Here is a 15684-nt window from a genome sequence, read left to right as displayed (position 1 = left end):
CCCCCCCCAGCACCTCCAAGATGCCCACCATGACCCCACAAGCTTCCCACACTCCTCAGCACATCCACAGAGCTCCCTCAGTCCCCAGGGGTGACAACCCCATCACTTGGCATCCCTCAGCACAGAAGAGAGCCTCCTCTCCAGCAATGCACACCACATATGGGCTCCCCCATCCTCTGCAGCTGGTGACACCCCCTGGTTAGCAGCTTCCTGCTAATAAGTTGTGCTAGCATAAGATCTGGGAGAAAGGCTGCCTCCAGCCTTGGAAAATGCCCTTTCCTGATCTGACAAGGTCGATGGTGGCCCTGAGAGGCTGATTATCACCTCCAGGACCAGAACACAGAGGGACCTCGCGCTGTGCAAACAAGGGCTTGTTTTATTAACCTGCAAAGTGTGCCAAAGGGCTCACTCAGCCGGCTCGACGCTGGGCTAGAGTGTGCACGCTGCGACGGGTCTGCTCTGCTAAATGCACTTCCCTGGACACCGTGCCTGAGCTACCCCAACTTGTGGTGGAGCCACCAGCTGGGCAGAGCATCTCTGTGCACCCCAGAGCCCTTGTTTGCACCCACAGGACCTCCGGAGCCCAAATCCTCACCTGCCAAGGCAAGTCTGAGCTCTCTGACCACAAACTCCAGCCTCAAACCCCACCCAAGATTGGCAGGGAGCAGGAGTGGGGAGCAGCTGATGGGTTCAGTGACCGACAGACCCCAGGGGGACTGAAGAGCTCTGCCACCCCGGGGAGCTTGCGTTATGCCTAGCACAGGTGGAGGGGGCCATCTGGCAAAGAAAGGGAAGTGCAACCCCAGGAAGGGAGGCTGGAAGCAAAACCTCCAGGTGCGGTGGGAGGAAGCACAGCAGTCATGGGATGAAGAAGGAGGAGAGGGGAAATGCGAGATCAGAGCTTGAGGAACAAGGCAGCCTTCATATGCAGTCAAAGCAATGGCTGAACGGGCACTGCGGCCTTGAGCTAAACCCCAGGACCAGAACAGCGCCAGGGACGGGATGGGCTTGCTCGGAAGCCCAAGGAGGGGATGTTAGGCAGCACACCAAGGGAGATGTGCTCTGCAGCCTGGGAAGTGGGGGGAGGCAGCCTTGCTGGGGGCTCCAGGGAAAGCTAAAAGGGGGACGAGCAGGCAGGCTGGGCTGGCTGTGGACCACCAAACAGAGCGGCGAAGTAAACCAAGGCTACTTTAGCCCACAGGCACCTGAAAACCAGAAGCGGTGGAGTTGCACTAGAAGCACCTGCCAAGCTCTGGAGCCTGCCTGCTCATGCAGGGCTGGGGGCAGGCAGCCCAGCCTGTGGGGCAAGAGCAAGCTATCCCCATAGGGAGGCGAGAGGGGAAGCACGGCAGCAGCCACAGGAGTACTCTAAAGGCCTGAAGTCAGCAAGGTGAAAGCATGGGGATGACTAAGCACCACGTAGAACTGAAGGGAAAAAAAAATGAGACAGGCTCCAGTGTAAAATGAGTGCTAGTTAGTCCAGGACGTGAAAAGGCAACAAGCAAAGGCTCCATAAATATGTTAGCAGGAAACAATGGGGAATGTCAGTCTGGTCCTTATCGACCGAGGAAACAAAAGCCAGCCAAGCTGGCTGGAGCAGCTAATGCGGGCTTTGTTCCAGCCATTGTAAAAATGCTCGTGGTCACCAGACAGGGCACAGACCATGTTTGAAGTGTTTAAACGAGGGTGCAGGAGCACAGGGAGGGAAAGGCCATACTGTGATGGAGAGGTTCAACAATCGGATAGATAAAGCAGTTGCATCCATATTGCTAAAGGCGTGCTGCAACTCTCTCTTCACATGCTTAATGCTCCTGCAGTCCCTGAAAAGTTGGCAGTTTTCTCTGAGACAGAGGATAAAGGAGGTCTCGGAGACCCGAGGAAGGGCAATTCTGGCAACTATCTTCAAAAACAGAGAAGGGAGACTCCAGAATTAGACTGCTCGCTCCCATTCCCTAAAGCAGACCGGGTTTGTGAGTGATTAGGTGATAACCCTCCAAAGGATATCAGGGTCATTAAATAGATGGTGCAGATCTGTTAAGGCCTGATTATGTTAAGCCAATCTGGTTCCCTTCGCTGACCTGATATGGTATGACTGCTATGTCAGATAAGGGAGAAGCAGTGGATATGATGTGCCTTGGCCACGGTGAGGATTTCAACATGCTCTCACATGACACGCTCAAGCAGACTGAGAAAATACGGTCTAGATGAAACTGTGGCAATTGCACAATGGGCTGCAAAGCTGCACTCCAAAGATAATTAGCAATACCTGGCTGTTACAATAAAAGCCATTTAAATAATCGCCTGCGGGGGTCTGCCCTGACCCCTACTCCATTTAATGTTGTCATTAAGGTGGACGACGGGGGGGCCTGGGGTTCCGACTCATTCTGATCAGGCAGAGAAGCAGTCCAAAGTCAGCCAGACAAAATTCACTGAAGGCAAGTGCAAAGCACTGTGGCCGAGGAAAGGGAAACAGAGTGCACAAATGCAGAAGGGGGAGTAACAGCTCGGGCAGCCACTCTGCCCAGCAGCATCTGGGGAGGCAGAGACCATGGGTTCTGTATGAAGAAGCTGCATGATCGTGTTGTGCAAGAAGGGTGCTGGGAGCTGGAGTTAAGTGCTATGCCTAAGGAAAGAGGGTCTTCATCTGCTCTGTTGAGTGCCCAGGGACCCAGCTGGCTTGGGGAGCTGCACTGTGAAAAAGATAGAGACATGGCATAGGGATGCAGAGGAGATGCAGAGAGCTTTAGAGACCGTGTCTCATAGGGCAGGGTGGAAAGAGGAATTTCACCAGGGCTGTGGTGAATGTAGAGGAAAGTAAGCAGGGATAGAACAAGAGTGTCTGGTGATGTACAAGAGTGTTATGCAAAGAAGGGAGCAAGCAGCTGCTCCCTTCCATGCCCTGAGGTGCCCTGATTTATCTGCCAGCAGAAAGTGGCTGGCTGAACCTCTAGGATGGTCCTCCCAGCTCTGTCAGATGGAAGCACTGGGGAGAGCGGGGACTCCTCCACCAGCTCTCCCGGCCAGCACCACCAGAGAGCGGCAGCCACCAAGGCATGCCGGGGCCAGGCTGCCCACACAGCCCTGGCTGCAGCCCCCGGGCTGGCCCCAGGCTGGCCCCAGCCGCCACTCACCCACGCAGGCCATGAGGGTCAGGTCCAGCTGGAAGCCATCAAAGCAGTCGCAGGTGTAGCCCTCCCGGACGCGCACGCAGCGCCCGTTCTCGCAGCCATTGAGGATCCCACACTCCTCAGCCTGCAGCCCTTCGAAGCCCTCGTAGAGGCCTGGAAGGTGGCAAGACCGTGTCAGAGCAGGGTCGCCCTCCACCCAGCCTCAGAGGGGACACCGGGCACGTGGCAAGACGGTGCTGGTGGAGCCAGGACTGACTCAGAGCAGCCAGGAGCAGAGCTTGGTTAGAGCCTGGAGCATCCTGGCCGGGGTGGGAGCTGCCAGGCAGTCCCTGTGGACACAGGGTGGGTGGGAAGGCACCTCTCTTTGTCTCCCAGTACTCACCAGTTTGGCTGGGCAAGTAGCGGGGTGGGGCCCGCCCTGGGCCGTGGTGGAGAGGGCTGCCACGAAACTCACTGTTGGGTTCCCTCCGAGGGAAACCAACATCGGGGTTTCCATACTCAGACTCCAGATAGTTGTAGTAGGGGCCCATATCTGGGCTGGGAAGGCCGTAGTGGGGGTCTTCTAAGCCTGGTCCATACTCATACCTAGGTCTTTCTCGGAGCTCAGCCCCTCTCTCACGGTCTTCACTGGCCCCATTACACAGGAAGGCAAAATCAGCTGAAGTGGTGAGAGAAAAGGAAGGGTCAGTGCAGCCCGGCTCAGGAGATGGTAGGTCTGCTATGGCCGGAGAGGGTACGTTCACATTGGGCCAGCTGAGCCAGGCCTGCATTCAATGGCCTCCAAAGCTGTGGCTCTGTAGTTTGCTGACTGCACCTCATCTTCGAGAAGACCAGGTCCTGTCCAGGGCCAGCAAGTCCTTGAGCAGCAAGAACCCCAATTCCCAGTGTGCTCCCATCCCGGGCTGCGACCGCCTCACCTCTCCTAAGCTAAGTAAGAGCAGCAGGACGCAGAGAGCAACTCTCCCCTCAGGCACCTCAGACTCATCGCAAACCAGTTTCAGGTACATCCTACCCACTGGTGCAGCTCAGCCATGGAGAAGTAGGGGGCTCACTTACTCCTTGGGCTGGCTTTGGCAATGCAGACAACAAGAGGAGCCCTCACTGCAGCCATACACAGCCAACCCTGGCTGGCACGACCAGCAGCAGCCCAGCTCGCCCCCACCTCTGCCAGGGGATGCTTGCCCATGCCGCCCCGCTCACCGGAGGACCTGTGTGGACAGAGCGCACAGTTCTGGCCCCAGGCTTCGCCGAGCCGGCAGCAGCACTCAGTGTATGTGGTCTGCTCGCCATGCAGCAGGTCTTGGCAGATGTAGTCGGCAACGGTCTGCCAGCAGACATCCAGGTGGATTTCGTACTCCTCCAAGGCATCTGTGAATGCCATGAGCAAAGGATGCCATAAAAATAATCCAGAAGAGTGCCACCCTCCTTGTCCTGAGAGGAATGACCCCGTGCCCCAGCTCCTGCCCCCCTGCCCTGGCTGCACACCATGCTGGCACTGGCACACTTCAGCCCAGCACCAAGCCCCCTCCTGGGAGACCCAGCTGAAGCAGGGGATGCGTGGGGTGAAGGTGTGCTGCGGTGGGGGCTCGGGCTCACCTGCCCTGATGGAGAGGTTCACACACCGGTTGCCAGTGGCATCCAACACGAGAGGGAGGCTGCAGAAGCAGTGGTAGGAGCCATCCGTGTTCAGACACTCGCCGTTGATGCAGTACACTTCGTTCTCACACTCGTCCTGGTCTGCCCACGCACAAGGACAGAGCAATGTTTCAGGCTGGCAGACATGGGCAACGTGACCCTGTCCCTGCCACCTCCTCTTTCCTTCCCTGGGAGGGTCCCAGGGAGCCTGTCACCCAGAGCCGGCCCTGTAGCATGGGCAGCAAGGGCAACTCTGGGTGCAGCAGCACAGCTGTCCCTCTGTGCGCAGCGGGGGGCCCCGCTGCTCTTTGAAGCCATCTTACCAACACACTCAAGCCTGCTGGAGTCATAGAAGTAGCCTGTACGGCAGAAGCACTTGTAGCCCGGCACCGTGTTCAAACACTGTCCGTTGCGGCAGAACTCAGAGCCAAATGTCTCACACTCATCCATGTCTGAGAGAGGGAGCGAGGGAGGGAGGGAGGGAGAGAGCGTCTCAGGGAGCAGAGCCATGGAAGGAGGAAGGGCTTGGGTGCTGTACCTGCAGAAAGCTGGCATGGCACCTTGGCCTGCATCACCAGCAGGTCCCTGAGTGAGCCCCCCACCTCTCCCACAAGCCACATGCCTGGGAGCAGAGGGGGAAGCACCCACAGGCAGAGTAGGAGGAGGGATGATGGGGAACAGGATACTTTCACAAATAGGAAATTCAAGTGTGTTGCTGGAAGGTCGAGAACACAACCCCCTGGAGGTGAAGTGCTCAAGACTGAACCAGACGGCCACTGGGAGATCTATCAGTAACTGGAAGGGCTGTGTCTTACTGGACCCCATCCCTGGTTTGAAATAGGCATGGGAGGTTTGCACCAAGAAAAGAGTCACTGCCAGCAGTAAGGCAGGACTGGAGGAAGGGGCACTTCCAGCTTGGTGATACTGGCAATCTGGGATTTCTCTGGATGGAGGAAAGCAGCAGCAGGGTGTTAGCATCCCCCACCAGAGCCCTGGGGAGATATTTCTGTAGATGCATCTCCATGCAGGGCTTTGCACAGCGCCCTCTCTCTCCCCCCTGGAAGAAATGAGAGAAAATGGTGCTAGTACCTGTGAAAGAGACTTTTCCTGAGAGCAGATCTTCCTGGGGAACATAGCCCTTCCCAAGAGGGCAGACTTCTTGGTACTCCACTGGCCAGGAGGCAGATGCCAAGAGGAGATGGGAAGAAAAGAAACAGCTCGTTAGTGCAACCAAGGTGGAACTGGTGGGCAGAGCACTGGCCTTGCCTGGTGCGGTGGGGCCAGAGTCCTACCTGTGCCCGGAATGGGGCAGGGGTAAGTCTCACAGTTGTCACCCCAGGCTGCCCCCACAGTACAGCAGCACTCCTCCTTGGTGATGTTCTTGGCCAGGACGCTGTCACACAGGCGAACGTCACTGATGTGGTAGTAGCACTGCTTGCGCTCTGCACTGTCAGAGAGGTGGGCTGCATGTGTCTCTGGGCCCTCTAGAAGACAGCAGAGCAGGGACAGGATGGGGTCCTTGGCACCCCAACGCAGCATCCCACACCTAGGAGGTCCCAGAGCACACCCATCACCAGCAGCATGGCCTTCCCAGGTCCCCACTTTCAGGGTCCTCAGCTCTCCCCAGACGACTTGGACAGCCCTGGCAGCCCCTCGGCTTTCTCTCACCCCAGCCAGGGCTACCACACTTCTGCTCTAGCTGCCACCCATGCTTCCATCCTAGTCACCTACTCACCCATGGCTGCTCGGGGCCGGCACTGCCCTGCCTCTGTGTCATACTCCTCATGGTCGCTGGGGCAGAGGCAGAGGAAGGATCCCTCCACATTCTCACAGAGTGCAGTCCCACACACGGCAACCATCAGCTCGCACTCATTGACATCTGCAAAGCAAGGGGCAGTGGTGGTAGCTGGAGCCCTGCCTCTGCATGGACAGCCTGTGCATGGTCTGCAGCATGGGGTCACCCTTCAGCAGGGAGATGGAAGCTGCTAGGGAGCAGAGCCGAGAGCTCTGTTCACACCACAGCTCAACACAAGTCTGGCAAGAGCTTCCTGCCCTGCTCTCAGTGGATTCAAGGAGCCTGAACTCCAGCTTGCAGTGAGTCACTGGATCACAGGATCATCCAGGTTTGAAGTCCAACCCCTTGCTCAAAGCAGCGTCAGTTATGGGATCCCACCAGGCTGCTCAGGGCTTTGTCTTGTTGGGTCTTTAAAATCTCCAAGGATGGCAGCTGCACAGCCATTTTGGGCATCTGTTCCACTGCCTGCCTGTCTTCATGGTGAAAACGTTTTTCCTTATATTACACACTGCCTGTTCCCTCCCGGCACCCATTGAAGTACCTCTCTAGCACCTTCAGTGCCTCCAGCCCCCAAGAACCTCCTTTCCACAGAGAAGGGCTCCATGTTCACCGGGAGCCGCTTGCTTTTTCATAGAGCCCTGCTCCTTTGCAATGCTAAGGGGAGGGGTTTTGCCTCCATGAGATGCCCTGTCCATGTCTGGGATTCTCCATGCATGGGTGCAGTCCCCATCCATGCCCCAGGCACTGTCACACAGTGGGGACACCAGCCTGGCATCTGCTGATGGCTCTCTCTCACTGACTGGCAGAGTGATCAGGGGAGACTCACCAATGCAGTAGTGCCCGGAGGGCGAGCTCTCATAGCCACGGTCGCAGAGGCAGCGGAAGGAGCCGTCTGAGTTCTCGCAGAAGCCGTGGCTCCCGCACAGTGTCTCGTTGGCACACTCATCTATGTCTGCAGCAGAACGGAGAGCAGGAATTGGCCCAGACCCTGCCTCTCCCAGTGGACCTGAAGCCCTGCCCAGGCCCTTCTGCTCTGACCCCAGGACCTGGGGATGGGACAGGCATTCCCTTGATGTGAGGGACTGGGTCTGACTGCCCCACTCACTCCCCTGCTGTCAGTGTGTGTGTGTTAGGAGAAGCTTCCTGCAACATCCAGAGCTGCAGAGAGGCCACATGGATAGAGCAACAGGAACAGGATGGGAATGGGAAATGGAAGGGAAGTGTGGGAGGTGGCTGTCAGGGGTTTCTGAGGGTAGTGCAGGTCCCAGCAGAGGTGGAAAGCCACACAGAGCCCACAGGCTCACAACCTGCAAGCATGCAACCGAAGCGTGTGGGGCATGGGCAGACCTATCTAGGATGATGCTCTCCTGCCCAGTTCTTCTTGACCTGGTCCTTCTCCAACTGCTACAGTGCCAGGGAGCAATCTCTGCCTTGCCCCAGCCCAGTGGGGTTGGACAGTCACAACTGTGTCCTCTGCCTGCGAAGGGGAGGTTTCCAGTCCTGCTGGCTGCATCCCGCTCCCCTCCTACCACATGGTAGGATGCGCACAGGGCACATTTCCCCTGAAGCAGGCAGAGCACACGTGTGCCCACAGCCCCCTGCTCCCAAGGCCAGGAGCAGCTCCACATGCTCCACCTGCTAAGTCTGAGCCACGGTGCAGCCCTGAGCCCAGTGGCTGGCAGCAGCTCCTCCTTGCTGCAGCCTTCCCTGAGCCAGGGGGAGCCTCAAAAACTGCAGAAACCCCTTTGTTCTTTTCTTTGCTGGAGCCTAAAGTCCAAACCCAGACTCCCCCGCCTAGCACACAGTGGTACCAGAAGCCTTCCCCCTCACCCAGCCCTGCCAGGCAGGTGACTGGCACAGGCAGCAGCCCCAGCAAGCACAGCTTACAGGGAGCTGTGGTCCAGCCTCAAGCCCCGAATGGCTGTAACCTGCCCAGGACTCTCCCTGAGCAGAAAGCAGCACAATGCGGTGTCTGTTCCAGATGCCAGGAAGAGAGAAGTCTAGACACAAGCAGGCAGCTCAGCCAAGAAAACAAACTCTCATCATTATCTGCCTCTCCACCAGCCACACACTTCCTCCTCCTCCTCCTCCCCCATGCCACTGGCAGAGATGTCCCACAGCCACCCTGTTGCTGCCAGGAAAAGGGACAGGGACACCCAGGGCTGTACTCACCAATGCAGTCACCCAAGGGGGTCCAGTGGAAGCCAGGTTGGCAGCCCATGATACAACGGTAGGAGCCCAGGCTGTTCTGGCACCGCCACGTGCCACATATGGCATCCCCATACTCTTTACACTCATCCACGTCTGCAGGGAGGAGGGCAAGGGCATGAGGATGGTCAGATGGGGATCCTGCTTGCTCACTGCAGCACCTGGGTCAAGTTCAGTTGGCCAGAGGCCCTGAGCCATTACTAGTCCTGCTTACAAGTCACCAGCAACTTTGGGTGCTGGGATCAGAACTGCCCTCCCCCCTGCACTGGCTGCACCCATCCCCCCAAATCCTAGGGAGCTGATCTCCCCAGCAATGAGCTCTCACCCACGCAGTCATCAGTCTCCTGGGAGTGTTTGAACCCATTTTCACACAGACACCTGTAGGACCCTTCCGTGTTCAGGCACTGGCCTTGCGAGCACCGGGACTTGTCTGCACATTCATCCACATCTGAAAAATCAGGCCAAAATCGTCAACCTGGATCTCACAGCAGGGGAAGGAGCAGAGGCCAGGACCCAAGGTACATCCCTGCCATCCTCCAGCTCACCTTGGCAGCTGACTCCGCCAGCCGCATTCGAGAAGCCAGGAGCACAAATGCAGAAGTAGGATCCATGACTGTTGAGACACTCGCCATTGGGGCTGCAGATCTCGCTGTTCAGGCACTCATTCACATCTGCAGATGGAGCAGAGTCAGGGCCATATACCCAGCTCTGGGGGACGTCCTTCACCTAAGCCACATGGATTCCTCTCTCCCCAGCCCCTTACAGGCAGCCCTCACAGGGCTCCTGGCCCCTGCTTTTCTCGCCATGGAGACAGAGATCTTCCCCGTCCATGGTGATCCTGCGTGTGGCCTACAACCTTATAGATGTGCCATGCATGGTGGCATCACCTGCCTTAGCACTGGCATCCTCCCTGACGAGAAAGAAGGGGGATCTACAGGGAGGCTGTATGTCCTGGACCCAGAGGGCTGCAGGGATGGGGTTCATACCTTCACACATGGTGCCGTTGATGAGCTCAAAGCCAGCCTGGCAGTGGCACTCGTAGGAGCCCGGGGTGTTCCTGCACTCTCCCCCCAGGCACTGAACAGCAGGGTCCTCACACTCATCCAGATCTGCCAAGCAGAAGGCACAGCACAGGGTGAGGCCCCAGCTCTTGCTGTCAACTGGAGAAGATCCTCACCCAGAGAAACCATCACCCAGCCAGTCTGCAAGGTGGGTTTGAGCTGCCCTCCCAGACCATCCTGTCATGGTGAGATGAGGGCACAGACTCCATGTTATTGGGCTGTGAGGAGTCAGTCCAGACCCCTCCACTCCCCTCCATCATAGGGACCAGGATAAACTGGATCCCAGCACCAAGTCAGTGGTGCCTAGTGACACGACCAGAGGCAAGAAGCACAAACTGAAACATGGGAGGTCCCATCTGAATATCAAGAAACACTTTTTTACTGTGAGGGTTACTGAGCACTGGCACAGATTGCCCAAGGACGTGGAGGCTCCCTCCTTGGAGATATTCAAAAGCGATCTGGACATGGTCCTGGACAACTAGTTCTAGGTGGCCTTGCCTGAGCAGCAGGGTTGGACAAGATGATCTCCAGAGGTCCCTTCCAACCTCAGCCATTCTGTAATTCTGTGAGCGCAGGGATGCTGCTAACCCCAGTGTCCACCTCCAGCAGAGCTCTGCACTGGGTACCACAACCACCAAGAGGCCAGCACAAAGCCACAGTTGCTAACAAACCCTCTCTGCAGCCAACTGCACAAGAACAAACATCAGGAAAGTAATCCAGGACCAGCCATGCCTTCCGCAGCTCTGCTTTCCTAACCTGCCAGGCTTGTCCTTCTCCTGGGAAAGCTGGCTGGGGGTCTACATCAGCTCTTACCCAGCTGCAGCGCTCCCCACAAACGCACTCCCACTCAACTCCCCCAGGCCTTGGCCAGAGCACGCTGGCACTCTGAGGGTTTTGCTCACAGCAGAGGAGAGAGGGGTGCCTTCCCTCTAACAGAGGGCTACAACATGCCAGCAGGCTGCCATTGCCTGAAGGCCCATGAGGTAGGGAGAAGCACTGGAGGATGCTGCTAATCAGAAGGGTGGGCTGGTGTGCAGGCAGCAGAAGGCATGCTAGTGGAGAAGGTGCTGCTGCACTCTTCTCCCCTGCCAGGAGCTAAAGCCCTGAGGCAGGCAGCTCCTGAGGGCAGGGCAGGGACCGTCTCTTCCCCTTCGCAGAGCACTGAGCACACCACAGGCATAAACAAGCATTGCTCCCTACCACCTCGGGGCAGGATTCCCAAAGGGTTGCAAGTAGCAATGTTCTTGAATGCTCCTGGAGATGAACCATAACCTAGTTTATTTATCACAAAACTATCACAAAACCCTTATCATTTTTCAAATATGAAACCGAGATCCACAGACAAGGCCACCAGCCAAGGCAGGGAAGAACGTGCCATCCTGGCATCAGGTCAGTGCGACCCAAACAGTATCGAACCCTGATAAGATGCCCTCGTGACATGGCTGAGGCAAGGTGGCTGAGAAGGGGCTCACACGGAGTCTTGGGAAAGGGGGAGGGCAGACAGAAGGGATCAAACCATGGCTCTTCCATTGCACCCCAAAATCAGATGGAAAATAAGCTCCTTTCACACTGGCTTTCTCAGACACCAAAACAGAGGAGAATAGAGAGAGGAAAGCCTCCCTCTCCTTCCCCATTGGAGGCCCCCATGCAGGGGGGGTCTTCTGAGAGCTACATCAAAGGCAAGATCTTCTGTTTGCTAGCTATGTGCAGCCTGCAGAGCTCTGCAGTGCTCCAGAGAGAAATTTGCAGCACATGGCCAATCTTTAAACAAATACCTTTGCCAGCTCTGCCCCCTGCCTTCCCTTGCCCCAAACAGGGAATTTGCATCCAGCCATCTCAGGCCCAGGATGTCCCCTGGAGGCAGCCACCAGGGAGGGAGTTTCCCTGCCTGCGCTGGGGCAGTCAGGCTGCAAGGCTGGGACCGGGCGCTCTCATGTCTATGCAAAGCAACCAACACAGATCCATGCTGGTGTTAATTCTCTGCCACGCATACCTGGCACAGGAGAGCCCTTCAATACTCTTTCCTTTTTAAATGTGTCCAAGTTACATTAGGGGCTGCAGAAAAAAGATGAACCCTGGGTGCCCACAGTCTCTCCACTGACTGTGGACCCAAGGTTTCTCCCCCTGTTGAGGACCTACATTTGGGGCACATGCTTTCAGGCACACAGTTCTGAACTGAACCACACACAGCTCCTCTCTGCCCATGTTTCCAGGCCTCCTCTACTCCTCTGGCCTTTGTCAGCATCCCCCAGGTCGCCATTAGTCCAGGAGTCTCATCAAGGTGTCCTTGCCCCCCCATCCCTTTCCTGGGTGAGGAAGATCACCTTCCTGCTGCTGTAGGTGACATCTGCTTGCAGCTCCCCCCTCCGCTATCTGCTGATAGGAGAGTTAAAGAGCTCGGGAAGGATCCTGAGGCTAAAGTCCCTGGGTCACGCCAATAACCCAGCTGCAGCATGTCTCTGCCCTCGTTCCCTGCAGCACCCGCTCCCCTGTCCCTGAGAAAGGGATACCTTCACATGTGCTGCGATCCCTGGACACCACGTAGCCAGCATCACAAGCCATGCAGGAGTAGGAGCCCTCAGTGTTGAGGCAAAGTCCGGAGGGACAGGCGTCCTGGGCAGTGCACTCATCGATGTCTGCATAAGCACACAAGGGAGAGTGGGATGAGTGGGAAGAATGCGGAGGAACCACGACCAGGAACAGATGTGTCAAGGCAACCAGCCAACATGGTCGGCTGGGCTCTGGCAGAACCAAGTGCTCAGGAAGAGCCCAGGGAAACCTCTGGACTGGGTGCGTGACACTTCAGAGGGTCTGGACTCACAGCTCCCTGGTACCTTGGCAGCTCTTCCCACCAGGTGCCATCTCGTAGCCCCGGTAGCAGGAACAGCGGAAGGAGCCGTCCAGGTTGATACACCGCCCATGAGCACAAGTCCCCTCCGCAAGACACTCGTCCACGTCTGCGTGACACAGCAGAGAGCAATATGGAATGGGAGGGTGCTCAGGGCCATCCCTGCCACCCAAATTGCAAGGGCACTGTGCCCTGGCCACACAGCCTGGCTGCCCATGGGAGGAGCATGCTGCCTGTGCCCCTGCTCCTTTTGGGGACTGTAGGGAGCACTGCCAGGGGAGCCGCCCAGAGACAGCCCATGTTCCTCACCAACACATCTCCCGTTCCTGGGCCGGTAGCCATCCCCACAGCTGACACACTTGTAGGAGCCCAGCGTATTGACACACTTCTCGTGGGGGCAAGGGCTGGGATCCACGCACTCGTTGATATCTGCCAAGAGACACACTCCTTTCAGGCTCCCAAAGGCCAACAGTGCAGCCTTCTCCAGGATGTCCCCCTCTGGGGGACAGCGATGCCCAAGAGGAGGTGAGACAAGTTTGCTAGGGCTTGGGCAACACTTCTTATAGTCCCACTTATCACTCAGGATCCCACACCCACACCTGAGGGCTGACATAACCCAGCAGCGAAACCCAGTGCTGCAGGATGTTGCCAAGGCCAGGAATGTGCATGGGCAGAGAAAGGGATCAGAGAACATCTGTGCAGGGCTGTTTCATCAGGGACTTTTGTAACTATGATTAGGACGCAGCCTCCAGCTCAGGAAGTCCTTAAGGCAAGTGCTTTCTGGAGGCCATGCCCAGGGGGAGCAGCATTCTGCACATGCCCTGTTTCCCGTACTGCCTCCTAAAATAGTCTTCCATGAGATACTGAGAAAGTGGGATCTTTGATCAGGCACATCGTACGTTCACAAGGTCGAATGCTCTGCAGGGCCTAGGTCATGCCACGTGAGTGGGATGCTGCGGGGACAGGTGGCCTGAGCCTCAGCAGCCTGCTCTCCCTGCAGTCCACTTGCCAGCACGAGGGTCTGGTGACAGAGTTAAGCTGGCATGAAAATGCATGGGCATCTCCTCCCAGAATAGGAAGCCAGCATGGGCTGGTCGTGGGGGATCTCCCTGGGGAGGTGGGAGAGGATCACAGGAGAACTCTCCTCCCTCCACCCTGTCCCTCCTGCAGGCAGAGGAGAGGACAGGCAGCCCTCAGGGAGGGCATAGGGCAGACAAACATGGGGGGGCTTCTTCCTCCTTTCCAGGAGAACACATGGGGTGGTGTGGAAAGAAGGTGCTCAGCCCTGCACAGGGTGGGTTGGAGGTCAGGGGAATGGGGAGCAGCAAGCTTCACCTTCGCACTGTCCCCTGGGGCCCATGGCAAAGCCCTCCTTGCACTCGCAGCGGTAGGAGCCGGGGGTGTTGATGCATCGCTGTCCTCGGCACGTAAAGGGCTGCTCACATTCATCTCGATCTGGCAACAGACAGGGAGACAGTCCTGAAGTCTTCCACCTCCAGCATGGGGAAGGCTGGGTGCAGGACAGGAGCTGCTCCACCTGCAGCAGCCTCTGCCCAGGGGACGTGTTTTGGGGCTTTTCTCCATCTCCCATCTGTCCTAGCACCCCCCTTGCCATGAAGCAGTGATCAGCACTGGCATCACAGGCTCCTGCCCAGGTCATCATGAGCAAGGTTCTATCCCTGAGCGAGTAGGAGAGGGTGATCCCCATGGATGGGGCAGGCCTGTGGGGAGGGAGGGTGTGCAAATGTACATGTGTGTGCGCACTGTGAGCGCTGCCTGCATGTGGACGTGCATGTGCATGAGAGAGTGCGAGGGTGGGAGATGCCTGGGGAGGTGGCAGCCCCGTGCCAGGCAGACACCACTTACCCTCACAGCTCTGCTTGCCCTCCGAGGCAGCCAGGGTGTACCCAGAGTAGCAGAGGCACAAATAGGAGCCCATGCTGTTGATGCAGCGACCTTTTCCAGCACAAGGATCTTTCAGGCACTCGTCTTCATCTGTGCCCAGGCAAGGGGCAAGGAAGGAAGGCAGGCAGTCACCACCTGCAGCTGCCTGCCAGCCCCCTGCCAGCCCCATGGTGCAGCAGGTGGGCAGGGTCTCAGCAGAGCTGCCAGAAAACCTTCCCCCAGGAGCGTGAAGGACCAAAGGGGGTCTGTCGAGGCCCGGCAGGCAGAGGAGGTGCCAACCTACCAATGCAGCGGAGGCGGCTGGGGTCCTGTGTGTAGCCAGGGTGGCACAAGCAGCTGTATCCCTCCGGGGTGAGCACACAAGCGCCGGCTCCGCAGGAGAGGGGTGAAGAGGCACAGCTACCGACCCCTGGGAGGAGAGAGCACAGCGTTGGGGGCAGCACCAAAAGGGTGCAGAATCTAGTGTCTGCCTTGGGTCCCCAGCACCACACTGGGGAGGCTGCATTTTCCCTTCTTGGAGAGCAATGCTGAGCCTGTTCCTCTATGTCTTCAGGCATCCTGCAGCCACAGGGCTGTGGGGAGGACACGGCAGACCCTGCCACCACCTCTGGCCTCAGCCCAGCTGGGATGCCTCAGTCCCCTGCACTGCTCACCTGTGCCCCAGCCCCACAAAAGGATGGTGAGGAAGCCTGCCTGCCCCATGCCTTGGAGGAGGGCTGGCAGCAGAGCCTGGCTCCTGTGAGGGGGCCCCTTTTGGGGTGACAGCAGGGCTCCCCCCACCCGCCACCCTGCTAAGCAGGGTGCAGATGGCGGGGGGGGGACAGTCGGGCACTGCACACCCCTCAGCACTGAGCCGGCTGGGCGGGGGGGAGCATTGGGGGGGAGCCCAATCCCAACAAAAGGCTATTGAGGAAGACGAATTCCTCAGCAAGGTGCCTCCGCCAGGCCTGCTCCCCAAGGTGCTCCAGCCCCCGGCGGAGGGCAGGGGCCGTGCTCCCAGACACTTGAGCAACCCTGGAACAAGAGTGCCCTTGTTTCCGGCGCAGTAAACAAGCCGCCCCGGGAGCCACATGCCTCCCCTCGCACCCCCCTTCCCGATGAGTC

The 15684-nt window shown here is 57.8% G+C and overlaps 1 protein-coding gene across 1 annotated transcript in view; it reads right to left on the bottom strand.

Moving 5' to 3' along the window:
* Positions 1-1185: 1185 nt before the first annotated feature.
* The window catches only part of LTBP2 (latent transforming growth factor beta binding protein 2), a 96098-nt gene continuing 81599 nt past the window's right edge, over positions 1186-15684 (bottom strand). The window contains exons 16-35 of the mRNA XM_035902032.1: positions 14864-14989; positions 14542-14670; positions 14011-14130; positions 12985-13104; positions 12662-12784; positions 12338-12463; positions 9753-9875; positions 9312-9437; positions 9092-9214; positions 8731-8862; positions 7385-7510; positions 6499-6642; positions 6056-6247; positions 5853-5933; positions 5087-5215; positions 4725-4865; positions 4329-4496; positions 3511-3786; positions 3132-3281; positions 1186-1205 (exon numbers count right to left, since the gene is read on the bottom strand). Of these exons, the coding sequence (XP_035757925.1) occupies positions 1186-1205; positions 3132-3281; positions 3511-3786; positions 4329-4496; positions 4725-4865; positions 5087-5215; positions 5853-5933; positions 6056-6247; positions 6499-6642; positions 7385-7510; positions 8731-8862; positions 9092-9214; positions 9312-9437; positions 9753-9875; positions 12338-12463; positions 12662-12784; positions 12985-13104; positions 14011-14130; positions 14542-14670; positions 14864-14989 (2675 nt within the window). The remainder of the gene's footprint in view (positions 1206-3131; positions 3282-3510; positions 3787-4328; positions 4497-4724; positions 4866-5086; positions 5216-5852; positions 5934-6055; positions 6248-6498; positions 6643-7384; positions 7511-8730; positions 8863-9091; positions 9215-9311; positions 9438-9752; positions 9876-12337; positions 12464-12661; positions 12785-12984; positions 13105-14010; positions 14131-14541; positions 14671-14863; positions 14990-15684) is intronic.

The sequence above is a fragment of the Egretta garzetta genome, unplaced genomic scaffold (genome assembly GCF_000687185.1).
Source record: "Egretta garzetta isolate BGI_Z169 unplaced genomic scaffold, ASM68718v1 scaffold79, whole genome shotgun sequence".
NCBI lineage: Eukaryota > Metazoa > Chordata > Aves > Pelecaniformes > Ardeidae > Egretta > Egretta garzetta.
This window is presented reverse-complemented; position numbering and strand designations above follow the sequence as displayed.